This window comes from Pocillopora damicornis, chromosome 13, assembly GCF_964200805.1.
Source record: "Pocillopora damicornis chromosome 13, jaPocDami1.2, whole genome shotgun sequence".
NCBI classification, from domain to species: Eukaryota; Metazoa; Cnidaria; class Anthozoa; order Scleractinia; family Pocilloporidae; genus Pocillopora; species Pocillopora damicornis.
In genome coordinates, this window is record NC_142682.1 from 18,952,583 (window position 1) to 18,980,024 (window position 27,442).

Here is a 27,442-nt window from a genome sequence, read left to right on the forward strand (position 1 = left end):
ACTGCTCCAAGGCGAACGCTGATTTTACAAGTTGAAAACACTCAGTTTTATACGTCAAAGGCCATCAAGATTTAAAAGCCTCTGAGGGCAAAAGAAGATTGCGCGGAAATCTAGTGCCATTTTCACGAGGAGAAACAGTTCAACACAAAGTGATTGTTACAGCCCGAATTAGCAGAATGTGTTTAAACGGTAGCTCGTGCCGACATTCTTGTGGGAATTCGCACAGAAAGTCGTAATGGCTAAGTTCGTGGTCGTGTTCACGCTCTGTATAAGTTCGTGTTAAAATAGTTCGTAGGAATGTAAGAGAAGAAGACATTTAAGACATTTTGGCAGATGCAACAGTCAATCTCGTAATTATTGACACTCAGCCTAAAAATAATCACTAGACGGCGCAGTATATCTCAGAATTGACACCCACGCAAACTCTCAGATTTTACGTACGAGCCAAGGGGGACGAACTTAATATCATATGTCAGATTGAAAAGACCCATCGCTAAAAAAAAGGGAAGAGTGGCAACGCATACAGTTTCTAAATACTTCGTCAAGTTATAATTTATCCGTAGATTCATTTAGCCAGTCATAGTTCCTGTTAGGGAATTTATAGCCAGTCATATAGTCGGTCACATTCCCTCGGTAAGATTATTAAAGCCAGTTATTTTTAAAAGCATTCAATCGTTTAGGCAATAATACAGCCTGTTCACTATTAATTTATTGGGAAGAAGTGGAAAATTAAAATACCCCAATTGTGCATATTCTCTCATGTGATATACAAATATAGCAAAATTTACAACTTTCTGGTCTCAGCAAGTAAGTAATGAAATGAAACAAGAAAACCTCTTGAATGAAATGGGGTTTCAAAATGGTGATCCAACAATTTGCATATCCCTCGTCATTCGAGTGCTATATTCGCCCCAGTTCCATCCACGTCTTCTACCGCTCTCTGTAGTGTCACGTAAACTACGTTTCCTGACTGCGAACACAAGCTTGTATCGGTCACTTCAGGATGTTGTCTATATCTCGCCACAAATTGTTTCCTGTTTGTTGTAAAAACATTCTCTCTTAAGCGAATATATTAAAATCAACTAAGAAATGAGAATACCTTTCACTGACGTCTTCAGACTGTGCACGCCAGTTTGAGACGTAGTCAAGGTTTCTTTTTAATTCATTTTTCGAGTGCCTAAATTTTGACCATTTAACTTTGATGGGGTCCGTCAAGTGAATGAATTTTTCACCATCCACCCAGGGGCTTTACGTGGTAAAAAAAGCGTAGGCCAATGGCGGAAAGGCTGGACACCGTGGGGTTACGGTGGAGGTGTTCGCGTTTCCTACTTCAGTTTAGGGAGCCAAAAGTTACGCAATTTCGAGTTTTTCAGAGACATCACTCTTTAAAATACCTTCACTTTTCCCTGATACCAATCTTAACCGTAGAATTTCCATAAAATAACCGTGCAGCATTCCCTAAAAAAATTCAGTCTAAACAAACGCCATAACAAAAAAAATAGCATATTAAGTCTAACAAATACTCTTACGCCCGCAAGGTCACAAAGGGAATCTATTCACGAATAATTTATCCGGTTGGTGACGGGCAGTCAAAGGCACTACAAAAATGTAAAAAATGAGATTCTATGATCCAGTTGTAAACTTTATTGCAGATAATAGGAAAAGATTATCACGTTCACAATTGTTTTGGGATTTGTCTAGAAACTTGAATCTTCACAGAGGGATTGTAGGAGAAAAAGGTGTCCATTAACAATTTGGTTTATATAAGAATAAGGAGAAGCGTTGAAGTAAGGCTGAAGTGAAACGTTTCATATGATGTTTGAACTAAATTAGTATTAATTATAAATTAGTGTCTTTTAACACAAAAATTGAAAGTGCTTTTCCTTGAAATCAGATAAACAACTCTTGCAGTTTCAGATAGAGTCCTGCGTGGTCCGATTAAAAGTGAGTCCTGCCTTTGTTTACAATTAAAACAATTTAGATGAGTCGAACTTGGTCCGATTGCTAATTGGTCCTGCCTTATAATTTTATGATATAGCCTGAGTTGTTGACCCATTTAATTACTGGGTACTGAGATATTTTTACATGACCTCTTTGGGTCACCTTTAAAAGTAAACTAAAATTCTAGAAAACTTTAGGAATGCGGGGGAAAACAAATAAAAGACAAAAATTAAAAGTATTTTAAACTTTTTTTTAGCAGAACTGATCCTAATGTTTATTATCTGCGGCCTAATATTTAAGATTTTTTATAAGTTACTCCAGTTACGCGAATTTGTCTTCACTATATTCATACATACGTGCATGTTAGACAGACCGTGACATCGAGAGACCCATCGCACGGTTTTGCAAATAACCTCAATACAGTGGGAGAAGAAAATAACGAACAAGGAGTTACCTTTATCTATCCAACCTTTTCTTTTTTTCTACGTGCCCTTTTGTACTGTTGTATTTTCATGGAGAAAAGAGTTTATAAATGAAATGAAATGGTTGAAAAGTCCTCGTCTAAAATAAATATTTAACTTGGAAACATATCGGCCGGTCTGATACCAAAAGCGTGGGTGGTCACGGTGGGAAAAATTCCAAGGTAGAACTATCTGGTACATTTCGCTATCCAACCCACACAGGAAGTTGTTATTTTTCGGCTAGGTTAAATAGCCGAACAATCAGTAACAATTTCACACGCTTTATTTTGGGGAGAAATTACCGCAAGTAAGGAAGAACAGTTTTGCAATAAAAGAACTGAGCTGCATAACAGGTGAGATTTTGATCAATGCTTAAATTTTCACCTTAATATCCTTGGGTGCTACCGATTACTTCATAGAATGAAGTTAATTCTTGTGGTAGATGTGACTGCCCAAGAGACGATGCATTTTCAAATGCATCCCAAAAGTACGTTTATCGAAATTTTAAATAGTGAACTCTTGCAGGGAGAAAGTAGCTTGACGCTTAGAATTATGATTTGAAAACAACTTGAAGAGGTGCAATTTTTGTGATATGAATAATTTTGAAACAAGTATATTTATTAAGGACAGCCCTCTATGGGTGCTGGGTGAATAAAACAATTTTCATTTCTGTTAAATCGCAAATGCGTAACCTGAAAAAAGTTGGCAAAGCAATTCAATTTTTTACCTCTGGTTGTAAGCTTTAATCGCTGAACATGCAACGAAATAGCATCTTCTGATAATCTGGAAAGTCAGTAAACTCAAATCGTCTTAATGACTCATATTCGCACTCAAGTAGAATTGCGAAATGAAGCTTGAAAAGATGAGAGATAAGTATGGGCTCCAAGCCACGAATAAAAATGAGTGAAAACAAATGACAAGAGGGAAAAATTTCTGCGGCCTCTTTCCTCGGCCTCACGCTTTAGCGAGTATCTTTGAAGTTGGGAGAAGCTATGGAAACAGCAACCCTAAGTGTGCCTGTAACATTGCAAATTAAGAACTTTTTCACCTTGGAAATTAGGATCAACCGTTTCCTTCTACTTGTTTCACAAAAACGACTCAAACCTTTTCACCGTGACTCTGTTACTTCGTGGCAATAGTGTCCGATATGAAAAGCAATATTTTAGCCAAAGCTAAAAGCACAACCTTTAATTCTTACCAACTATTAACTATTAAATTCCGCCTTAAGGGAAAAATAACTACCCTCACGCCAGAAACGACCCGCCTATTATCATTTTATTATCTATTAAGGAATGTCAATAAAATTCCTCAGCTCGAGAGCCCCATATTCGCGAGAGTTCAGCGCAAAGGGAACTGAGAAATTTGAATCCCTTTCGTCAAGAAACACGGAAAAGGGAGATATCACAAGCTGCCGGTATTTTTTTATTAAACGCAACTTTGAATGCTAAGTGATATACATAGATTTATTCATGGATTGTGCACGCCAAGGATATTTAATCCAAACCATCCATCTGTTCTCGTCTTTACTTTCAACCACACAGGTTCTTCCCGCCAAGGACATTCGAGTTAAACTAATGGCAGAACCAGAACCAAGGAGAATACTCCATAATTCGCAAGGGTTACAACAGCACGCCTTAAATTGCTCAGATTCCGCATGTATCATTCCGATGTGCGTAAATAAGAAACTTTTACAGCTAAAACATTCTCAGGGACTTCAAACTGTTAATGCCTGCAAAGTTTCTCAAACGTTGAAAACCCTAACTATAGAACCTGCTGGATCCTGTATTGAACCCAAGTGCCTAATACCTTTTCGCATGGGTGCAAATGACAACCCTTTCAAAGGGGCCCAAACTGACTTGAATGATCACCTAGGGGATGTAATCAAAGACAATTTTCCCCTAGAGTTTTCATTCGAACAAAGAGATAGTTCTGAGATATCAAGACCTCAAGGAGTGAGGAGTAAAGTGACTCAGAGACTGGCAAAATCAACCCTAGCACCTCCTCCTTACTTAAAAAACGCGAAAGACGCGATGAAAGTCAACCCAACCGTTCAACCATTAAACGTATTGATTAACCATTCAAGCTCGGTTCAAACGACCTCTTCGCCTGCACATCTGGCTCCTCAGTCTTGTCTTGTACAACGTAAAGATCAATCCAGTGTAAACGCAGCCAATGGTATGACAGGCTTAACGTGTCGTGCTTTAATGGAGCTTTTTCCAGTATCCTCAGCAGGCACCTTAACAACACCGCCCATTGCCACTGGCTCTTCGCCGTACTCACAGGATACAACAATAAATGCTTGGGCTAAAGCGTCAGCTCCGAACAACAGTGTTGGTAACGACGTCCCGTCTCCGTTTACTCTTGGGCAAGGCCAGAATGCCGCGCTTCTGCAGACAAGCCAAATCGACAATGTAGTACAGCGCCAGAGAATACATTCAGAGACAAGTCCTCCTTTTCCTCAAGAACCTGGAACTTCCGGTAATACACCGCAAGAGAGAAATTTTAACGTAGATGATGGAGCTGACAATGATACTGGTAATACCAGAACTCAGATGAAAGCACGCCTAATGTATGCGCTATACAGTATTCAACGCCTGCTGATGCAAACAAAGTCCACGGAGGAACAGCAGATGTGCATTCGGTTACTAACAGCCGTTTTACACGAAACCAAAGTATTTCTGGGGACGCAAGTATAAAGGCACGATGGAGCGGAACCGTTTGTTATTTATCGCCTGGGAGGGGAGGGTTGGAGTTGGAGAATTTTAATTGTGACACGATATAATTCACCTGATCCCTCCACAAGGCTCTGTAATGTTCTTAACATACCCCTTTCCCTCTCTCCCTCCCCCTCCCCCTCCCCCCCTCCCCCTCCCCCCATTGGAAGTCAATTTTCTATAGTCCTCCCCTAATATTCTGATGGTGACTGATCCCCTCCTCCACACCCCCTGAAAACCATGTGATCCCCAATCCCCCTCCCCCTCCCCCTCCCGGACGTCAGATAACGACCGGTCTCTATTGAGCTGAACTGAATGATTCAATGAACAAAGAGGGTCTCGATGAGGTTAAACGTTAGCCATAAAATGGCCAAAAAAAGGTTAGCCGTCAGGCGTAAAAATTGGCAAATTTTAACTTTTAGTCGTAAAAAAAGGTAACCGTAAAAAAAATTTCTGTTTACAACAAATGGAAAGAAATCAATAAAATTAGGAAAATTTCAACCGTAAACCGTAAGGGCCGTCACCCCATTGGGAACCTCAATAAAACAAAGCCTTGCGTTTTCGTACATTTCAATGCCGTTCTCAAAATAGTAATGATAATTATAACTTTATCATGTTTATCCGAGTGAGTGAAAACCAGCGGAAAAATTAGGTATGTTATAATATTAAATTATCTCGAATTATGCTCTACAGGTAGAATCTGTCGTGTAAGGTAAGATGTAACAGACGACTAAGGATACAACCTACTTTGCGCTCTGAAAATCAAGCTTCAGTCTACAAGGTTCAATGAACTTCTTTCTACCGAGCTATGAAGTATGTTATCGAGATTGATTGGGAATCATTATAAAAAAGACATGGTATAACTAACTAGAAACTTAAATGCTCCGGAGACATCGAGACATCAGTGTGCCACTGAAGAACTCACCGATAAGGAATCTTATGGAGATACCCAAGGAGTAAAACAATGGAAAGATTTAAGATAAATTGAGAAAATTTCGGTTTGTAGTCAACCCGTGTAATAGGAGGGACAAGACAAAAATTGGAATTATGCAGTCTACCTTTCATCTGTGAAAATATTACAATAGTGGTTTTAAAAATATATACTTTTCTTGTTTTTTGTTTGATCCATTCAAGAATTAAAGGAAAAGTAATCGAAATCAGAGAGTTTATCGTTCACGGATGCAGCAAGGGCGTAGCCTTTGGATAGTTGAAGTGACCTGGGATGATGAGAAGATGAGATTTGTTGTATTAGTTCTTCACCGATTGAGAATCATCAGAGTAAAACGACACGCTATGACTAATTAAAGACTTAGATGGTCCAGAAACATAAAGAGCGCCAGAGTTGGAAATCTTAACCCGCTTACGAGTTATTATTACGAGGAATTATGCAGTCTACCTTTGGTCTGTGAAGATACCGCGAAAATATTGTAATAGTGGTATCAAAATATATACTTTCCTTGTTTTCTGTTGGATCCATCTAAGAATTGAAGGAAAAGTTGGCGAAATCAGAGAGAGTTTGTCGTTCACGGATTCAGCAGACGTGACTCCTATTCCATTTATTGTGAATGATGTCATGACTCCAAGCCCAAGGGCGTAGCCCTAGAGTAGTTCAAGTGACCGGGGATGACGAGAAGCTGAGATTTTAAGACGTCCTCAGTTGGGAACTCCTTTCTAGTGCATTTTTTCCTTTTTTACTCACGATTCGTACCTCAAAATATAGCGAAGATCAAAGTCTTTCCAAGGGATAATTCAAACTGAATAATATTAATGACCTTCTTGTCGCTACTTTTGGTAGTAATTTTGATCCCGTGCCCTGCCTACTATGAAAGTATTCTCCGACATCCGAAATGTCCGTCTGTGTCTTTTGGGTTTAATAATTTCGAATTGGACCGCTACTAAGAAAAAATCCCTTGATTTTCTCTTGCCGCCAGTTATCGTTAAAAAGTAAAGAAAGCCAACAAAAAGAGGATAAATCGGAAAAATCGTTGACCTAATTGTTGTAAATCTTCAGTCAGGTTAAAAGAATCTCAAACGAATGTCGCTTGCGCTGTTAAGTATATCAAAGCTCACTCCCATGACAACACCCACCAGACCATAAATAATTGGCATTTCAGTCACGTATTTTACTAAATTAGATTTAGAGGAAGATTTCACTGAGTTGTTACGGTAATTCAATTGGGGCGTATTTTCGATCGAAGGTTATTCTTTAGAAGTAAAGAATGGATAAAGCAGACAAGGTTCAGGGTTTTGTTTTAAGAAGGTAGATTAAATCCAGCTCTTTCCTTCTTTGACCCAGTGAAGTTGTAAGACTGAATAGTTCTTTTACGTGATCTTACCGTAGAAAAGCGAACAACGGTTACAATTAACTGCATCACTGAGTAAAAATTTGAAGTAGATTTCAGTTTCAGTAGACTAGTATTTAGCTGCTAATTTACGGCCGCGCTCTTTATTCATTTAATAATTGACAAAGCATCAGCAAATACGTTCAATATCGCCCGACCGTTTCAATCGCAGACTGGCACTGACATAAAATCATTTTCTTGTCATGCAGAATGGTGTATGGAACGACATAGAAGATTTTTTTTCCCTTTGTTTGTTTCAAGGGCAAAACTTCGGTTCTAATAAGAAGGGCGCAGCTCTAGCACTAGGTGAAGAAGGAGAATGCCAAGGTGAGAGATATTGGGTGGGTAAGAAAACGAACTAGCAAGCCACACTCTTTTCCGGACTTTAGGAGCTACACATTTACGTCACAAAATTTCGACTAGCTTTATATTTGCAAACATTACCAGTTTGGAGGAAAATGCACAATATTGGTTCAGTGATTCGGCAAAAACTGCAAAGGGGCGACAGTAAGCCCAGAAAAAAAAAGGAGGCCAAGCATACGAAATATTTGAGTAGATCGATCGCAGACGGTAGATTGGAAACCGTTGTACTCCATTTGTTCGGTTACAAAGTTTTCACTATTATCCCAATACGTAACAAGGGAAGAACAGTGACTCGACCGTTCCATGCCAAAAGTCAATATTGCATAATTGCCCAGCAGTTGGCTAAATATTAGAGTTGCACGGCCTTTCAGCCGTGCCATGATGACTTCGCTTTCAGTAGCGTTCTAAAGGAAAAAATATTGGAGGTGAATTGATGGAATCAATTTCGTTGGTTAGCTGTTTTACTCTAGTTAGGGTGTGAACTTCTGTTTAAAGAAAACTTAATTTCACGTCTTACGTTAATTGGCTCTCGAGAACCACAAAAACACTTCACTTTATTTTTCTAGGCGCATCCGACCTCAACCTAATTTGTATCGATAAGTGACGCGTCACCAGCATCTGCATTTATCCCATTTGAAAAAATTCACGCAAAAAAAAACAAACAAACAAACAAAACAAACATAAGCTTTTGAACGAAAAAATTTCTTGGCGTAAATATTGAAATTACCCTTGCAAAAAGCAAGTTATAGGTTGCGAACAGGTTTTATCATCTAAAGATGAAACTAAATTCACTTCCTGTGGGCGAATTTTGGTTATATTTAGTCATCCCTGTCACGTTAGATTCGGCTCAAACCACGCACCATTCGGAAGGGTTAGTATTTCAGTTGAAGTGTTAACTTGAGTTTAGTGAATCAGACCAGAAAAAGAATTGATTTAAAACAGATAAAAAGAGTAGGCCTAGTCGGCTTTCGTTGGTCTTTACCTAGCATAAATTCTTAGATTGTATTTTCCTTTTCTTAAGGGAAAACTGTAACGAATTACGTTACATTTTCGTTGCAGCTTTCAGCCTGACTGCTTCACGCGATAGGACTGGCAAAGGATGTGAGGCACGCGTAAACGCCCCGCAGCAATCATTACAATAACAGTCGAGATCCAATTTATCCAATCTCCCGGGGACAAAGGAAATTGGTGTAAGTTACGGAGAAACCAGATCAGTTCCGAAACTATATGGAGTTCGGAAAGACCGTGGGTTCATGGAAGAGTAGATAATAACAAACTTATTACCCGGCGAAGCCCTTCCTCAGAGCATAATAAGGGTAAAATTCATAACAACAAAAGCTTAGATATCTGAAACACCTATGACTATAAGAAAAGTATGCACCCACGCAATTAATTTTGTGGGCTTGTTATAGAATCGTCATGCAACGAAATCTACCTGCATTCTGAATCAATTTCGGATAGTGGCACTGTGGAAATAAGAGTTTGATGTGAGTGGACCAAGAAACCAGGATTTTAACCACATTCTTTCATATATTTAGACAATGGAAGTTCGACATTCTAAAATTTAAGGTCAGTCTCTGTAAAACGGAACCGGTTGGTGCGTGTGAGTCATACCCCGGAAGTAAATTGCTCGGAATTGCTCATTCGAAAATTCCGCATTTTTAACAACCAGATATCGCTATATGCCTCAACAATAAGAGAGGGTGCCTATAAAAAAAAGCTTACAGACGCTGAACGAGTGGTCTTTCTTCAGTTTCTCGAGCAGGTAACATTCATCCTAAAGGTGTGCATTCCCGTTTGCCAAACTTGGAGTTTGATATCAGCAATCAGAAGGTAAGCCTGTCTTCACATCTCTCAGTGCCTTATAATACCTTATTATCTATCTTCGTTTCGCTTTAACTGTGATTGCAACTGGGCTCTTATTCAGTGAAAAATTATTTAACCCTACTGCTTGCAACTTTTTGCGGGTATCATGTGCTGGCTTGTTTAACTCGCGCTAAAAAACAACGGTTGTTTACATCTTAGCCCGGGCTGGCAAACGTCCGAATTTGATCGCCGAGGGGTAAATCTACCTCAGATCTGTAAAATAATCTCACTTGACAAATATTGCATGATCGTGACGATCTCATGCGTCGATTACGTCTGGTTAAGAGAAAATTTTCTCTCCGGCAGTGCAGATACATTCTTAGACTTCTTGAGCTCGTTAACTCGCTCTCGTGATCAAAAGATAGTTCATATAGATCTAGCTTCGATGGTGAAGAATGCTTTGAAATTCGACGCTTAAAGCAAGAGGATCGATAGTTCGGTGATATTTAAGTCTTTTTTCGATTGAACGATTTTAAATTTCAAGTATCCGATCGACCTCCTACGTGTAATTGTTACGTGCTGCTCCAAGCTCAAAGGGGCGGGGTGGATAGTACTTGAGACGGACGATGTTCTCGGGCGTGCTGCATAGGTGTATGTTCGAAAATGGTAGCTGAATCTGTTTTAATTTTTAAAATTGGCAAACAAGAATTGCGTGTCTTGAGCGAGCGAGCGAGCGAGCGAGCCATTGTTTTAAACCAGGCATGAATAACAATACACTACAAATCCCACGCAGTTGTCAACTTATTCACAGTCACCACGAATATTATAACTTTTAGTTTTTTTTCCTAGCTTTAGACCGTAGCCTTACAAATAAAAAATGTTAGTGACGGGAGGTACCTCAAACTCGATCTTGTGTCTTTTGCAGAGTCGTAAAGAAATTCTGTTTTAACTTTAAAAGCATTTTATGGTCTAGGTTCCTTCTAGGAAGCGATAATTGTTTCCGGTAATTTGAAAGTTTATACTTTCCTAGCTCATTTTCGTTTGTGAAAAAGTACAAACCCTTGTAGGGAGTCTCAAAGTTAAACTCTAGCAAGCCAAACTGTGGAAGTATAGTTCATAAGACAGCGGTTTAGCTTTGTCAGAAATATTTGTAAATATAGCCATCTTCTAGGCAGGAAATAACTACGTTTCTACTACGTAAAGATATTTTCGCTTTGAAAAGAAAGTCTTTCAAGAAATTCTTCTTTCCGATAAGCGTCAATCTATTTCTAGCATGGAAAACATTTCCGTAAGGTTTGCGTTGTGTCGAATAAGATGGTGATGTTTCTGAGAAATGTTTTGAGATTCGACCGGAAACTGACTTGTAAGTTGTTGACGAAGGCAAAAACCTTTATAGATAGGTTGCAAGCGGCTTTTTTTTGTCAACGAGTGATCAGACGCTAACACGCTTAATGCTATGTATTGATCCACTTATTTGCTTATTTATTTCATTATTTGAAATTGGATAAGCAGATTCATTGGTAGATTTAGGGGCAACAATCACGAAAATCAAGGGAAATCAGACGTATCCGAAAAAATATGAAATTTAGGGGACCTCAATAACTCACAATGGATTTGGCTTTTCTAGATCGTCGCGAGTTACGTCATAATGGCAGGACAGGAAACCACAAACACAAAAGATGCAGCTGCCGTACAAGGACGGTTTAAAAGTTCCCTAGAACTTCTAGAACACACTTTAAATTGTTGGAACCCCGAGTGTCCACTTCCACATTGTGTGAACATGAAGTTGACGATGAAACACACACAGGGCTGCAAAAAGACCCAGTGCCAGGTGTGCCAACGCATGAAAAACCTCGCTATAAAACACGCTGAATCGTGCGATGACGTTTACTGCTGCATACCCTTTTGCATGGAAGAAAAACTTAAAGAGTTCGTGGCGTCTCAGATGGCGGCGGACAGCAACACCTTGGACAAGAGCCAACATTGGAAAAGAAGAGTTGTTACCGATGACGAAAGGAATGACCTTGTCACACCAAACTCCTCTCCCTCCAAGAATGTAAAGAAAATGAGCGCACCTCATCACATCGACAGCTGTTCTTCGGTGAATAGTAGCGACTTAAAAGGTGATTTAAAGCATCATTTTGTAAAGTCAGTCTTACTCTATGAAAGTTATTCGAATTGAAATATGAAAGAATTGAATTTGCAAGACTACGATGTAGTTTAAGTATATATGCATGTTAAACAGGAATGCCTATCAAAGGTCCTGATTAAAGTGATGATAATCTATTTCAAACTGAGTAGCCACATTGGTAATGTATTCGTAACTGTTGTTAGCTGCCTTGGTGGGCCCTGCGTAAAGGCAACGATTTGATACACGGAAACCTCAGGAAATTTAAAATTGAAGAATTCATAGCTAAGAAAGAAAAGGACACAGCACATAAAAGTGGGTTCATCAATTTTTAAACAACGTCATGCAAAAAGGGAAAATCTAATGACCATGAAGTTATTTCCTGTCGGAATAAAGAAATGTATGTTTCTTGGTTTCGAAATTTGAATTTTTTATCAGCGTGTTAAAATAGTTCGACATGTAAGCAGGGTTGCTTTCTGTAATGCCCTCAAAACTGTGTTAAAAACTTGAAATTTCCGCCCATTTCTGACCGATTAGGGACTGAGCAATAATTATCAGGAGAAGGGGGATGGGGGGGGGGGGGTGGTATAAAGAGGGGGGGCACCATGTTAACTTATGGCCATCTGATTGAGGACCTTAAAAACTGCTTCAAAACAATTATTAATTACTGTTAGCTCTTTGTTAAATTTTTTATGCATATACACTATGTTTATTCATATCAAATCAGTCCCAAAAAGTACTGAATATCATTTTAGTAAGATAGTTGGGGTATTTGAATCCTTCAGTCAGCTTTTCAGCAGCTGTCCCCCTCCACTTTCACAGAAAATCATATGTTGTTGTTTTACCGCCCTCCGCCGTACTGATAATTATTGTAGAGCCCCTTAAAAGCAGAATATAATATTATTACTTTAGCTCTAACAAACTAAGTTACGTTTATAAAAATTGAAAATAGAAAAACTTTTGTGGATTTGTAGGTGGAGAGACAGCTGTCAATCGCACAGCATCAGCAAATGAATTCTCGTCTCCATTGAGGCTCAGGACTTACACCTATCCAACTGATCAACAGAAGAGGGGACATCCTCTTGTTTCACCAACCACCTCTGCGCCGTTTGTGAAATCTTCACGTCTGGAGCAAAGTAGGAACCACCTTGGTGCAAACGAAACGGTTACTTTGACAACCACCCAGCTCGATGCTTCCACAGGACCTCTTTCTGCTTCCGAAGAGGGTCCGATAACGACGAAGATTCAGAAAACGTTCACTCCTTTACTTGCGGAAAAAGTATATGTGCAAGAATATACAGGGACGCAACAGCAAGGTATGTCCTCACTTCTTCCAGACAGGAGTTTTCAGAGCTGTCAAGCCAAGCAAGCTGCCAATACAGAAATTCGTGGGGGAACAGATCAGCTCAATACCTACCCCTTCTCTACTAATGTGGACGTTTCCAACTGTAGTGCACCGATGGCACAGAGCGTCGGCGACAACCCTTATGGCGCGATGAGAGGAAATCAAGGGAGCAACGGTAATGCTGTTTTGAAAGCACGCCTTATGGACGCATTGAATAAGCTTTTAGGTCTGGGCCTGCAACGATTGGAAACGAAAGAGGAGCTTGTGATATGCATTAAGTCGTTGAGGAAAGCTGTCGAGGAGATCAAAGCTGTGGAGTAGCCCTTGACATTTTATACCATTCTGAACGCCATTACTTGTTTACAACTGTTATCTTAAAGCCGAATTTTTTCCAATTTGCACAACAGAAATCAACCAATCTGGTGGCTCAGAGAAAATGATGTGCTCAGACTAGGAAAATTAGCCATGATTAATCAGTTGTAGGTTTTTTTAAACTCCCATATGATCCTCAGTTGCTTCGCGAGTTACAACAATCTTCTCCCACTAACTCCAGTCATGTGCAACTGGCTTAGGAAATGGCGGGATTTTCAGTGCCTTGTAAGTCGTGTAAGGCACGGTGGCTCAGAGTTTGGCGCGCTGAACCTCTAACATAGTAGGCGTTACGTCCTTTGATCCAGTTTCTTGATCATGTGCTCCGCGCGCCCGGCTGAGAGTAGCACTGGGGAGGACTGCCATCGGTTGTAATGGCTGACGTTTTCACAAAGTTAGCAGAAGTCATTATCAGAGTCAGGATTTCTCCTTGTGGCCACCTACAAAATGTTTAACTCTCCGTGACGATGACTTCTGGTAAGATTTACCAAACGTCAGTAACTACTTCAGTCTTTCCCGGGACTCCCCTCACCTGGACGGTCATACTACATGATCAAATGTTAGTTCTAGCTAACTTCAAACCGCCTATTGTTTAAAATAGTTTTCTGATGCCTTTTAACTTCAAACAAATTGAGTGACCAAAAACAGTATTTTATTACAGAAATATGCATTTTTTTTACAACATAGTGCCATTCACAGTGATAAGGATTGGCGAAAAAAACTTAGTTCATGAAAAAACTCTAGATCGATATAAAGTTAAAAAAATATTTCATTCATTTAAATAATCGGCGATATATGTGTTTGATCAAGACATAATAAATATCTCTCAATGATATACTTTATAATTTTCATATCTTTATCAATAAATTAGATATGGATAAATTATTATACAATAAAAACTTTGAAAACTGAGACAGAAAGAAGGGAAAATTCCTACGTTATGATGCTGTCACATTGTGACTACGTATACAAACTTTGTGACATATAAAAGATCGGTCAATATTAATCACCGGGAGGGGAGGGGCGGGGAACTCTAGTTGTGTCTCGATAATATGTACTTGATCCCTCGATAAGTCTCTGTAATATTCTCATGAATCTCCCCCCCCCCTTGACAGTTACCTGATCCCCTACCAAGGCTATGTAATGTTCTTCTAACTCCTACCCCTACCCCTACCCCTACCCCTACCCCTCTACTCCCCCTACCCCTACCCCTACCCCTCTGCTCCCCTTACCCTTACCCTTACCCTTACCCCTCTACTCCCCCTACCCCTACCCCTACCCCTCTGCTCCCCCCCCCATCCTTCACGGGTGATAAATATGACTGGTCACTAATAAATACTTGTTATTTGTTTCATCTTCACACTATACAAACTGGGTATATCTCGCACTCTTGTTGTTAATTTGAAACGAAATTTATATTATTATTTTATAAGTGATAGCTATGCTGAACTCAGTAAACCCGGCCTGAAAATCGATTGAAATCGATGAAAGAAATAAATAAAATAAAATACTGATATTGATCCAAAATAATTTTGCATTTAACTGACTGATCATTGAAAATATATTAGTCAAAGTCAAAAAGACCTCGCTGAGATATTAAACTATTATCACGCCTCGCCATAATCACCTTCTTGTAGACAGAGCAATCTTAGATTTAAAAGAACATATATCCTGACGGCGGCTAAACGTTGAAAGTTTTTCTAAGAAAGACTGATAAATTGAAGAAAAAAACTAATGGAAATCGGCGATCGTTTGATTATCAGAGATAACAAATCGATCACGTGCTTGAAAAACATTTTCCCTAAACCATTTTTGATATAGGTGATTGCTCAATATATATTTCAATTGACTGATCAGGCCGGGTAATACCCACTGTAGCCAAAAATACGAGTTTCTTATATTCGTTAAGTAAACTTTCTATTCATGAATATCACTTGAAAAATCTCTGTCCTCATCAAAATAGTGATTTTGGACTACTTCCCTTTATTCTCTTCGCCTGAATGCTCACGTGTGCATTTCCACTGTCAGGAGACTTGAGCAGTTGATCACATAAGTAGACAAATTTACGTTTTATCTGCTTCCCTTGTAAAAGTACCCAACTGTTATTTCACGTTCCTTCCATCGCCAGATTGGTAAGCCGCTTTTTGGGTCGCACTTATCTTGGACCAAAACTTTAACTGTGTACTTTATGGCGGTACAGTAATGCTCGCAGTTTGGACAATGTGCCTCTCTTAAAAACCTTGGAATTTCACTTAGTCGGTCTGTAGACCGCCATTGCCATTGACAGGGGGATGCCCCCTGCATTATGGGCGAGGCAGAGCGTGTTTTTCTTAGTAGCGGTATCTTAAGGCCTGATTCGTCTGCCTCAGCCATGGCGTTTTCCATGATCATAAAGCGTTTCTCCTTCAGTATACGTCGCAGCACCTTTTTAGGGTACAATTTTTTACCACATGGTTGTGGCAATGGCCCTGCCAGTAATGTAATAACAAAAGAGGCCAGCAAGCCAGGAATCTGTGAGGAACAAGTTATGTCTTATTAACCTTATCATCCGTCTAACATTTACAGTACATCTTCTACGCAGGGGAGTAAAAGTTAATCATGCGGTGCGTGAAGTGGAATTGAAAAGTTGTTAGTTGTATAGACTGCGCATGCGTTTTCGACAACCTTGGTAAACAAATTGTCAACATTCCAACAAGTTACATCAAACAAAACTGAAAAAAAAGCTAAACAACAACAACAACAAAAGCCTATATGGTGAAAATGATGAGGCACTTTAGATTCCCATTTCCTCTCATCCATCTTAATAAATTAAGAGATTCTTTAACAAATGAGATGGAGATTTATTAAAACCACAAATAGCCTATACAAGATTGTTTTATATAGGTGTAGACGATCCTTTTTAACTCGTGAATTGCGCGCATGCGCAAGAGCGAGTTATAGATACGATGTGGGGAATGACATTCGCTCGCTCGCTCGATTGGTCGATTCCTGTAAACTTTTTTTAGATTTTAGGCTTTTGAGTGCATTTTATAGTTTTTGGCGAGCAATAAACAGACGAAATGGCGACCTTTGTTGCTAAGAATAGTGGTGGGGTGAAAAAGAAGCCAATGATAATCTTAAAAGAGTTTTTTTTTTCGTTTTAGTTTCAACAAGCGGCGCCAGCGACTGGCAGGCATGCAAGGATTCACACTGAAATAACAGAACAACCTTCGTTTTTCACAAAATTGTAATTTACAATCCTTGAACTTGAAAACAATCCGAAGATTCATTGAAAATATCACTTACTGCGAAGCGCTCGGAGTTTACAGATGTTCAAAAGCTTTTTCTGTTATAGCGTGAGATTGAGGACAAAATTGATCATTACGTTTCGTCGCGTGTGTTTTTCCTTTGAGAAGCAACCAAAGATGCCGGCGACTGACGAAATAACAAGTTAACACGAAAATCAGATAACAGCTAAACAAACAATTTTAGCTACCGATTTTCAGTGAATTTTTAAAGAACAATTTTCTTTTAAGTTTCAAGACAATTTGAAGATTCAACATACAAACAACGTACTAAAATGCGAAAGTTACACACCACAAAATTGATAAATAGGCCTGAAATGAAATTCTATCTTGTTATTGATCATACGTTGCCTAGCACGTGACCTAAATCTACCCAGGCGGAGATCCAAAATGACGGTGGCAGGCTTGGCTTAGTTATATCACTCAAAACTCGTTCCCGTTTGTCTCATTTGATAAAGAGGGAATCGTTAATGTTTTCATTAAGACAGTATTGCCTTGATTTTCTAATATTTACAACGAAAGACAGTAAATTTCACTTTTCACCCACATTTACTTCCAACCTTTTCTTTTGAACCAGAAACAAAAATGATAGACGTTTAAAACACATGACATCATCCACCTTGTCAAATGTAATAGCATGATCATTTCAATTGTAATGCCTTCTTATCCCAACGTTACTTTGTTTCTTTGCTACATTAGCGAACACTGAACTACTGCTCGTACTCTAGATATGACAATCAACCACAAAATTCCCTAAACCAGATAACATTAAACATAATCTAAAAAATCATGTGTCAATTCACGAGTTTGCTCACAGAGCACTTTGATTAGGCAAATGGGAAGATGTAATCGCCTAACCAAAAGCCTGGAAATACGGTCCACTTCAATGAAATTCAAGTTCAATTCAATGAAATTCAATTTCAATTCAATGAAATTCAATGAAATTCAATTTCAATTCAATGAAATTCAATTTCAATTCAATGAGATTCAAGTTCAATTCAATGAAATTCAAGTTCAATTCAATTTCCATTGAATTTCCATTGAATTTCCATTGAATTGAAATTGAATTGAAATTGAATTGAAATTGAATTGAAATTGAATTGAACTTGAATTTCATTGAATTGAACTTGAATCTCATTGAATTGAAATTGAATTTCATTTAATTGAAATTGAATTTCATTGAATTGAAATTGAATTTCATTGAATTGAACTTGAATTTCATTGAATTGAACTTGAATCTCATTGAATTGAAATTGAATTTCATTGAATTGAAATTGAATTTTAGTATTGAATATTGCTACAATTGGCTTGCCATAAACGACACAATGTGTTTGGACTAACAGATTAGAAACAGACAATTATCATATGCAATGGAACTATTCGAGCGGAGCTAATATCATGGAAATTAAGTCTACTGAAAGATATACCTTTTATCGTGAAATTTAGTCATTAGAGGCTTCCAGACGTTTAGCGCTGAACAGTTAAACCATGGAAAGGGCTGGAAGCATAAAGCGGTATAATTTGCTAACTGTGAATGTCGACTCAACCAAAATTATTATTCTAGCAGAATTAAAATGAATTCTAATAAAAATAAGTGCCGTAATTGAGTGAATACAACTCATATCGTAAACCAATTGAATATTTGAATGATATTTCGGACTATCCTGATGTTTCTAACGATTTCAGTGATTTTAAGGACAACTTCCTGAGCTTTGGCCTTCGATTAGCGTAGTAGCTGATCAAAATCAAGTTGATTTTATCGTCCACTGATCTCTTAGGCTAGTACGCTTCAGCGAAGCACATTAAGCGCGGAGTTAAATCAATTATTACAATTTAACTTAGATCTTATTCATGAACGGTTTTTCAGAGAAGTGCATAAAAACTCATGAAAGAAAAAAACATAAACCTCACTTGCAACCTGCAAAAACGGAAAAAGGATATGTCATATTTGGACTAAACGTTTCGGGCCTTCTTTCGAACGACAGGCTCAAGGAAAATCAAAATAAGCCTCTTTGCCGTTCAGCCGGAAAACTTTGACTAAATACGGCCGGCGAATGAAGGTTTAAACATTCTGTTTACAAGAGTTTATCAACAGGCTCTAATCTAGCTAACGAATGAATCATCGATCATCCTGTAAAGTTCTCTCAGTTCAATTACATTTACTCACCAAGAGAAGCTTCCTTAAATTCATTTCGCCGAATATGCTGCTGTGAGGAGCTAAAAGTGTTGGCCAGTCGTTTTAGTCAACGAAATCCCAGGAGATTCTAAAGTATTGCAAACGAAGTTTCTGCCATCCTATTTAACTAGAATGGGTGTGCCATTATTGCAGCTAAGGGAAACCCCTTACATTGGTAAATTATCTATAAAAAGATTTATTTTTAACTCAGTTGATAGATTGTGTACCAAAACAAATGAAGCGCCGAACGAATTTTCCTCTTCCGTGTATATTTCTGCCCCGTGTATTGTAATCTTATATCTTCCCCCCACACAGAAGCCTTTTAAGGAAATATCGTTAGTTTAGAAGTAATAATTACGTATAAGTTAAAGAAAAGGTTTTATTTTTTATGTTTTCAGCAAATTTTAAATTTGCTCCATTACTCACGTCCTGAAAACCCCTTTGTTTGAGCTTAAACGGTGGTGAAACTCTTCTGCCTATCATGATTCATAACCTCCGTCACGCCAAAATGCCACAATGTCACGCTGATGAGTCCTTCGAAGGGGAAACTACTTTCCAGTTGCGCAATAGTTCTTTAGATGTTATTTTGATTGCAATCTCTATCAATATTACTGGCAAATTAATTTTATTGAGTGACTAAACTATTCTTTCGAGCTAAACCGGGTTGCGTCCGCAAAAATAGCACTTGTACTTACTGGCAGCGTCAGAAGATACGATTGAAACCGCGCGACGTTATTATTTTGCTGACTTTGCCCGTTAGATCTTCGCTAAAAAAATGTTACTCGGTGATTTAACTCTGCCTTAATGAAACCGCCAGGTTATTTCCCCCTCTAGTAAAATTTAAATGAAGTCCTTTCGCTGCGGCTTTCAGATTGTCATGTCCCTTCAAGCAAAGCCATAGAAGAGGCCATTGACGTAAACACTGCCCTTATGTCATGAATTGTTTACTCCAAGTTTCCATTTCATTAAAAAATTACTGATTCAAAGACAGCGACCGAAAGTTCCGGAGAATTTTAGTTTCACAGAAATCTACTCACAGGTTAATGACGCGACACAATGACTCACCATAATAGCCGATCCAAATGTTAAATTACACTACTCAAGAGTCACAATTGACGTTTACAGTAACAAACCCCGTTTTTTTTTTTTTTTTTTTGTATAGACGATGTAAATTGGTTTGGCCGATATCTATGGAAACACATAACAGGAAGTCGATTGGAAGCACGCTAGTGTATTGCGTTACATGCCTAGAGTCAAATGTTTTGATTTCATAAAAATAACTTTGCATAAATAATATCTTGCCCAGTCACGCATCCGATTTAGCACATTCTGAAGGATATAAAGAATCTCTACTGAAACTGAGGGGACATCTGATAAAATAGCGTAATTCTTTATGACATTTTTTTTTAGAAACATTGATGCAATTCTAAGTAACAACGGTAGGGTTTCTGGAAATCAGATTACATGTCACGTCACGTATCAGGGATATTATACATCCAAAAGCGGCTATGGGCAAAAATTGTAATCGCTTTACCTCTGCCGACCCTCGTGTCGAGGATCGAGCTCGACCGCTGACACAAGATATCTCAACCTCTAAATCCTTGGCTTTGAACGACGGATTAAATTCAGATTGAATTGGCGTTGCTTCCAAGATAACTGGGAGCAGCCAAAGCTTATATTGACCCGTTCAAACGAGCCAAACACACCGCTTCCGTTTTATATGATTTCAAACCTAAATTGCAAAAGTTAAGCTCCTTTGAAACGGATTAAATTTACTGAAGAAGAAATACGGAGAATATTGATGACGAAGAGCCTTCAGCGGACATCCGCATCATATCTGGCTGAGCTGTCAGGCGTGAAGGTACATTACACGTCACAATGTTTTGTGATGAATGAAAAATCGCTCAGCCTAAAAGATTTTAGATTTCTATGATAGCAAATACGTAAGGGAGAAGAAGAAGCCGAAATAAAGAATGAAACTGTCCAAGCGCAGAAAACCTGCTGCAAACTGTTCCATCGCAAATCATTATGTGTAATTGCGTAGTCTGATCGTCTGTGTCAGAGTAGGGCTTAAAATGGACTGATATTGGTTGCAGTGACCGGCGTCACCATTGCCTATGCGGAAATCCTCATCGGAGTAAAGTGAACAAGAATAATTTGTGCGAATCCGCGGTTTTCGATGATCACTGATTTATTGAAGCCGTCAAGGTGTGTGTAGTAACCGTAAAAAAAATGAGCTGCAATTTGTCAGCTGGTGACAGAATTGTTTACAAACAAAATAAGATATTTGCACAAGCCACAATGTTGGTGTTTATTGGCCTACGATAGACTAAAGGAACTCACCACAAATTTCAATTTAGATTATATATTCCCGAAATCGGCATGAATGATTACCATAATTAGTTTTAATTTTCATTCACTTTATTCCAGTTAATCACTCTGACCTAAACTATCTGAAATATTATAACATTTGTTTAATAAATAAAGATACTACAAGGCTGTTTATTTTCTGGTTACGTATTGAATATAATTAAATAAATGAGCGCATCTTTGGGACGTTCTGTTAGAAAAAAATGATATAAAATGATTATTTAGAAAAATCGTGTTCTTTGAAATAAATGGATACAATCAAAAAAGTGATAATATTGACGATGATCATAGTAATTGAAGTGATAATAAATAAGATAAAAAGTAAAATAAATATACCATTATTGAGTGTTCTCAACTTAGAGAAAACATATTTTTAACTCTTTGAGTCAACTTTTTTTTTTCCATGCTTGGCACAGAATCGGTAGAATTCTATTCCACATCATTCAGCCTTTAACTCCCATGAGTGACCAAGACAGAATTTCTCCTTACAATATCAATACAATGTCAACCAGACAAGTGATGAGAATAAAGAAAAATATCAATTTGGGGATAACTAGTTGATCCAACACTTAATTCTCGGAACTAACATGATAAAAATTGTATGATTAACAGTAAGGAGAATTACAAATTCGATCTGGGAGTTAAAGGGTTAAAAGCTATTTTCACGTTGTACGAGGAATAATAAATAATCACGATATGATGATAAAAATTTTCTAAAAGCATCACGAATAGTTAAATTTAGAATTAAATTCATTCAGCCTGTTTCTCCTTCTAAAATTCTTTATCTGCCTACTTTATGATAGAAGGAAATATTTATAACTTTTACATCATATTGAATTTAAGTGCGTGTCTACACAGAGGCTCTCCTTCTGAACTACTTTTGGAGTTCACATCCTTCTTCTTTTTTTATATTAGTTCGTTTATGTCCTTCTTTTTCTCCTTCCTTTCGTCACTCATTTAAGTGGTTTTCATATTTATAGATTATATAGCTTATCTCTTTGAGGTACTTTGCAGATTCATCCAAATCTTGTGTCGTATATTCCCAATGTCACGATGACACATTGAAAGTAGCTACATCGATTTGGTGTTTTTTTAAGGATTGTACACAAACGCCACTGGTAGTGTCAGTGTCTCCCATTTCCAGACGTCCATTCTCTCTCTGTGAGTTCTTAGACTGGCGTTACAATCTTTAACAAGTACCTTATGATCAAATTCCACGGGCTTGCAAAACGAAGAGCAACTTTTGCACACTAGTACTGCTTTGTGTAAAAATCTTGGCTTTCTATTTACGTTCTCGTCAAGCTCGTCAGTCCAATTACAGTGACGGGATTTTCTTTGATCATTGCTTCTCCTCTGGCGAGGCCGAATATTCAAACTTTTCCTAAAATCCTCCCATGAATTTCCTCGCACCAGTAACCAACCAGACCTGGAAACTCTTTCCACGACTTTTCTTGGTGTAACTAACGTCACTCCGCAAGGAGCTGAGTTGATAATTTGGGCCAAATAGAGGAGCATAAAAACTGCCCAAAACGCCTGAAACATAATGAAGAAAAGTATAAATAGATTGTTGCGATTGTAAGTTCTTATGCTAATATAAATATTGCTGAGTCAAGAGAAATTGGCATCATACTTAATCAATAATTCTGATTTCACCTTACAGTAGATTAAATAACTGACTAAACAAAAATATTTTCGCCTCGCTCACTCTGGTCTTCAAACCTTAACAATTACCAAAAACACTTTTGAACTTTCACTATCTGACCTCTCACATTTGAACGACAGTTTTTGCATTTGCTCTGCGTAGAAATGAGATATTTTCGGTTATAGTATCTATTAAAGGATAAGAAAAAGGGGTAAATCACAGATTAATTTTAATGCTGAAGTTTTCAGCCAACGCTTTTTTAATATATCAGTTATTATTTCATTAAATCAAACTCAGTGTAAAATGTGCGTGATAGTAAATTTGTTTCAGGTGAGTGAGCAAATTGAAATGTTAATTTTTAGTACAATATAAAATTCGCGAACCGTGAACAAAACCTAAAACAACAAATGTATCAAACTCACACGTAAATTTAACAAGTGATTTTCAACATCAAATTGTAATTTAAGTTGGTCTGTGTATTCCATATCTTTTCCAAATTACAAGACTGATGTAATATTTACGTTTAAATTCAAGTTTCGGGATGCCTTACCAAAGCCCCGTGTTAACTAAGAGAATGAATGAAAACTACAGTGGTTTTTCATTACTGCTGAAAAATAATTTCCATCTTACCTTAATAACTGAGAACAGCATAATTCTTGGTGTTTTACTCGACTTTCACAGCGTAAAACAATTGCACCGCTCAGTCTGTCTTTGGAACGGTTGAATACCAGCGCAAAGCCAACAACAGATGGATTTGAAATTTTCTTAAAGCGGAGCTACTTTATATACTTCACGCCAATGATATATTTTCCTTCCACTTCATTGCGTCACCAACGCGCTACGCGCGATGCGGAAAATTACGCGCTAAAATAATCAACTAGAGAAACATAAGCGCATCGAGGGGAATCCCTTTTCAGACGAGTCCGTTTCCGCTAAAAAATCTGCATTTTCATTTATTCAAAACTAGTTGATGATGGCATGTTTTATTTTCGGCGATGTCGTAAACTTTCCGGGTTGGACGATTTCACTTCGTTAGTACTTGGCAACTGACGATGCATCCCGATGATTTACCAGGACCCAAGCCGCGTCGGAGAAGTCACGATTGACGTTTACCAAAAAGAGTGGGAATGTTTAGCTTAACAATAAGATGAACTTCAAGTAATCACCGTTTATTGTTGTCAAAAGTAGCTTAATGGCCGCTCTCATTCAGCTATAGTGATCAATTGCTTCATCTGCTTTCAGGCTTAACCACCCACGAATCAAAACGGAGATTCGGATTTTTACATTCAATTAAACCCTCTTGAAAACTTTTTTCCTGGTTTATGCAACGCCTAAGTCATTATAAGACCTAGAAATATTTAACAATGAAAAGTCTCTTGTCTTTGCAAATTTTTATTTTAGAGAGCCGTTTGCAGTAGAAATTGAGCATTTTGCAATTGGCAATTGAAAGAACAAATTTCAAATTGGCATCACTGAAGTAAAAAAACATTTTCATAGTTCCTCTTTTAATTTTTCTCTTCGATATCTTGCATCATTTCCTAGAAGACAGTTAAATACCGCTTTAGCTTGCCGCTCCCAGCGATTGTAGAGAGATTCCTTTCAACTGTCATTTGTGTACTAGCCAAATTTAGGGATGACATTAAACCACAAATAAAAGCGTTTTTATATCAAATAGGCACCGATTGAAAATAAAAGAACTCAAAATTTTACATTTATTACGTAGTAATGTATCATAATTTTACTGGTACAAAGTGTTTATGATATACTACAAACGTTGCGATAAACTTCCTCCCTGTCCGCGGCACCCTCCGAATGTCATCAAGGCAATATCAGTTGTATTCAAATAAAATAAATTAATTACTTGATTTATTTTGAAATTTATTTGCGGTTGGTGAACTTTCCTAATGAGCTTCACCAAACTATCGCCGGCTAACTTACAATTTCAAATGAATCAGTCAAACTAAACTCCATCATTGCTAGTCATGAGTCAGTGTTACGAGCTATTTAGAACTATACGCTTCGTTCCATGTTCATTCATTATTATTTAATGATGGCAAACGTGATAAGTGTATAAAGATAGTATTGCGACAACTCTTAAACTTTACCCGTCGCTCAATATTTCACAGAATTTTACTTTAATACTGTCGTTTGGATAACAAGTGGGCGGCATATAAATTTGTTGAAAACACTACCTAACCACAATGGTGACGTAGTCTTCAACATTTGAAAAAATACTCGCCCTCCCAATTTACGTAAATTACGTCATCAAGGATAAACAATTTGCCTTTTTCTAATTATTCCATAACGTTAGGTTGAGAGCAGCGTCTGGAAACGCTTTACAGTGTTTCCTGTATAGTTATGCTTCTTTATTCCTTCACGTTCTCTTTTGGAAGACAGTTTCTTCCTTCTCAGTTTGCGGTATTCTATGCATATCAGTCCGCGCTCAACTGTAAGTTTCTTAGAGGCGGTAAACATTTGCAATGATCTTCGCTACAGAAACGTTTGGCTACCATAAACTATAGATAGAGTCAAAATTGAACAATAATGGCGATATTACAAAATATTGCATAGGTCATTTCACAATAACACTTTCTTTTTTGTCCCTGTGTTTAAGTTGTTGTTGTTCCTTATATTTTCATTCGCATTTTCCTCTGAAGTTCGAGGAAAGCTACTTAAGTCGTATTACTTTACTTCGATCGACTTCCAAACCCTGAACAAAACCTCACGAGAGGCAAATTTAAAATATGATAAAACCTGGCGGCGATATCAATTGTCTGCAGCATTTATGTTTATATTCAGGTAGGGAATAAAAGTCTGCTAGCAGTCTTGTTGACAGAATCAAAGGATAGTATATTACACTTTTAGATTAAAATCCTCACTTGGTTACTATTTTTGTAATTGTTTTGTAATACGGTATTTCTTAACGACTCAGCCGGGTCGGAAGACGAGCACGGCAAAAGGGATGTGACAATAAGTCTTAGGCCTGGTTTAATACCTTGAAAAAGTGATCGAGAGAGGAAATGCGACGTTTCCAGCATTGACTTGGTCTACTTTGACAAGATCGAATTTTCGATGGTTCGTTAGACTTACTTATTTTTGGAATCAAGCAAAGAGCAAATATATAAAGACTCAGGCTTGTGACAAGTTCAAGGAAGTGATTTTCAAAGTCAAACGTTACATTCGTTAAATACACCAAGATATTTTTACATGTTTCTAACATTAGCTACAGCCACGTATGCGACAAGCTGCCCGATTATGTTCCTAAAAAACTGAGAAACTGAAACACTGAAACCTCTTTGCACATTTTCTGAAACACTCCCTTTCCGAAATAATTATGTTATTCATTGACACCGCGACAGAACGTAAATTGCGTCTAAAACCACTAACTTAAGTTGAAGCATTCTTCGTTTAAAAAATAAGAAGTCACTTAGTGCTTACAGCTAAATAAAAGATCTCTCCCCGCGTTAATTTAAGCGAGGAGAAAGATCTCCTAACATTCACCAGAACTAGGCTACTGAACTGAAAATAAGAGTGATAATTTAAAAATGGAAATTTCCTTTTTTTGCTTAAAATAAATGACTTAATCAAACAGGAATTCCGGCTATGTCACTGATATCGAACACAAGTTCATAAAATTAGTTTTCCCAGGATCATACCACCTTTCTGCACCCACTACTCAGAATGGCTTATCGGTCCGTGAATTCAAACCAGACTAGCATGGTTTGTCACTAAAATTGATGAAACAACGAAACTGTTCACTTCTAACATTGCTGTCGAGAAAGCAATCGCTTACTTCCCTGTAAGTTTTTGTCAAGATTTAATTCAGTTTAGTTGTCAACATGGAGGAGAAAACAATGCATGAATTAAAGGCTTCCTTTATGTCAGTGAAAACTAAACAAGAAACATCAAACCTGCATTCATCAAGTCACCAGATATTGTTTGAGTTCACTCATCACCCGAAATTACCAACTTCCGCAACCCCTGAATTCAGCTTTACCATGGAATGATTTTATTTTTGACTTTGAAAACTTTCTTAACCCTTTACACCCTAACATCAGTATGCATATTCTCCATACTGTTCACACACCTTTCTAAAGAGGCTGACAAGGAGAATTTGTTTAACAATCAAGAGCTGCTTTAGTTGGTGATCATCTCCTCTAATCTCATAACTTCCATGTTTGATTCAGGGGGGGTACAGTAAGGAGAAAATAGATGTAAGTCACTCTTAGGGGGCTTAAGTGTTAATCCTATATTTCTTTGTTTACATTATTCTGAAGGTAGGATATCATAAGTCTCTGCTTTTGTAATGCGAAAAATTCTTGTTTATAAACGGAAAGTAGTCAACCTTGTGCATCTAATACCGCACCGGAAGAAGAAGAATCTACTCAAGTTAAATTCTCTTGCCTTGTTACCGTATAGAGTAAAGGCGAACCAGCCATAACTCGGTATTAAAGTTGTGCTAAGTTGTGATGTTCAATAAATCTAACAATCATCTTTTATT

General features: G+C 37.8%; 4 protein-coding genes across 7 annotated transcripts; 2 read left to right on the plus strand and 2 right to left on the minus strand.

Annotated features, from left to right (window-relative positions):
* Positions 1 to 2,559: 2,559 nt before the first annotated feature.
* Positions 2,560 to 6,468, plus strand: LOC149035832 (uncharacterized). Of its 2 annotated transcripts, XM_089192172.1 has the most exons (3): positions 2,560 to 2,755; positions 3,944 to 5,100; positions 5,810 to 6,468. In XM_089192172.1, exon 2 carries the CDS (start codon positions 3,977 to 3,979, stop codon positions 5,096 to 5,098), a length of 1,122 nt encoding a protein of 373 aa, XP_089048298.1. In that variant the 5' UTR covers positions 2,560 to 2,755; positions 3,944 to 3,976; the 3' UTR covers positions 5,099 to 5,100; positions 5,810 to 6,468. The 2 variants fall into 2 exon arrangements, with proteins under 2 accessions (XP_089048298.1, XP_089048297.1); XM_089192171.1 differs by having other exon boundaries at positions 3,944 to 6,468.
* Positions 6,469 to 8,114: 1,646 nt separating this feature from the next.
* On the plus strand, positions 8,115 to 14,380 carry LOC113669869 (uncharacterized). 2 transcript variants are annotated; one of them, XM_027185950.2, is made up of 4 exons: positions 8,115 to 9,137; positions 9,575 to 9,654; positions 11,255 to 11,750; positions 12,730 to 14,380. In XM_027185950.2, the coding sequence occupies exons 3-4, from the start codon at positions 11,276 to 11,278 to the stop codon at positions 13,419 to 13,421; spliced, it is 1,167 nt and encodes a 388-aa protein (XP_027041751.2). In that variant the 5' UTR covers positions 8,115 to 9,137; positions 9,575 to 9,654; positions 11,255 to 11,275; the 3' UTR covers positions 13,422 to 14,380. The 2 variants fall into 2 exon arrangements, with proteins under 2 accessions (XP_027041751.2, XP_089048296.1); XM_089192170.1 differs by lacking the exon at positions 8,115 to 9,137 and having other exon boundaries at positions 9,478 to 9,654.
* Positions 14,381 to 15,392: 1,012 nt separating this feature from the next.
* On the minus strand, positions 15,393 to 26,933 carry LOC113669856 (uncharacterized). Of its 2 annotated transcripts, none has more exons than XM_089192187.1 (2): positions 26,853 to 26,933; positions 15,393 to 15,980 (listed from the first exon to the last, which is right to left on the minus strand). In XM_089192187.1, exons 1-2 carry the CDS (start codon positions 26,856 to 26,858, stop codon positions 15,540 to 15,542), a joined length of 447 nt encoding a protein of 148 aa, XP_089048313.1. In that variant the 5' UTR covers positions 26,859 to 26,933; the 3' UTR covers positions 15,393 to 15,539. The 2 variants fall into 2 exon arrangements, with proteins under 2 accessions (XP_089048313.1, XP_027041739.2); XM_027185938.2 differs by lacking the exon at positions 26,853 to 26,933 and adding an exon at positions 18,921 to 19,050.
* Positions 22,245 to 23,719, minus strand: LOC113669867 (uncharacterized). Its single transcript, XM_027185949.2, has 2 exons — positions 23,572 to 23,719; positions 22,245 to 22,832 (listed from the first exon to the last, which is right to left on the minus strand). The coding sequence occupies exons 1-2, from the start codon at positions 23,590 to 23,592 to the stop codon at positions 22,392 to 22,394; spliced, it is 462 nt and encodes a 153-aa protein (XP_027041750.2). The 5' UTR covers positions 23,593 to 23,719; the 3' UTR covers positions 22,245 to 22,391.
* Positions 26,934 to 27,442: the final 509 nt, after the last annotated feature.

Bases quoted from the DNA above. Each gene is read 5' to 3' on its own strand.
- LOC113669869 (XM_027185950.2), top strand. From the start codon at position 11,276: ATGGCAGGACAGGAAACCACAAACACAAAAGATGCAGCTGCCGTACAA. The intron at 11,751-12,729 runs GTGATTTAAAGC...GTGGATTTGTAG, and splicing joins GAATAGTAGCGACTTAAAAG to GTGGAGAGACAGCTGTCAAT.
- LOC149035832 (XM_089192171.1), top strand. From the start codon at position 3,977: ATGGCAGAACCAGAACCAAGGAGAATACTCCATAATTCGCAAGGGTTA.
- LOC113669867 (XM_027185949.2), bottom strand. From the start codon at position 23,592: ATGCTGTTCTCAGTTATTAAG. The intron at 22,833-23,571 runs GTAAGATGGAAA...ATTATGTTTCAG, and splicing joins TGCTGTTCTCAGTTATTAAG to GCGTTTTGGGCAGTTTTTAT.
- LOC113669856 (XM_027185938.2), bottom strand. From the start codon at position 18,944: ATGAATTTAAGGAAGCTTCTCTTG. The intron at 15,981-18,920 runs GTGAGTAAATGT...TGTTCCTCACAG, and splicing joins ATTTAAGGAAGCTTCTCTTG to ATTCCTGGCTTGCTGGCCTC.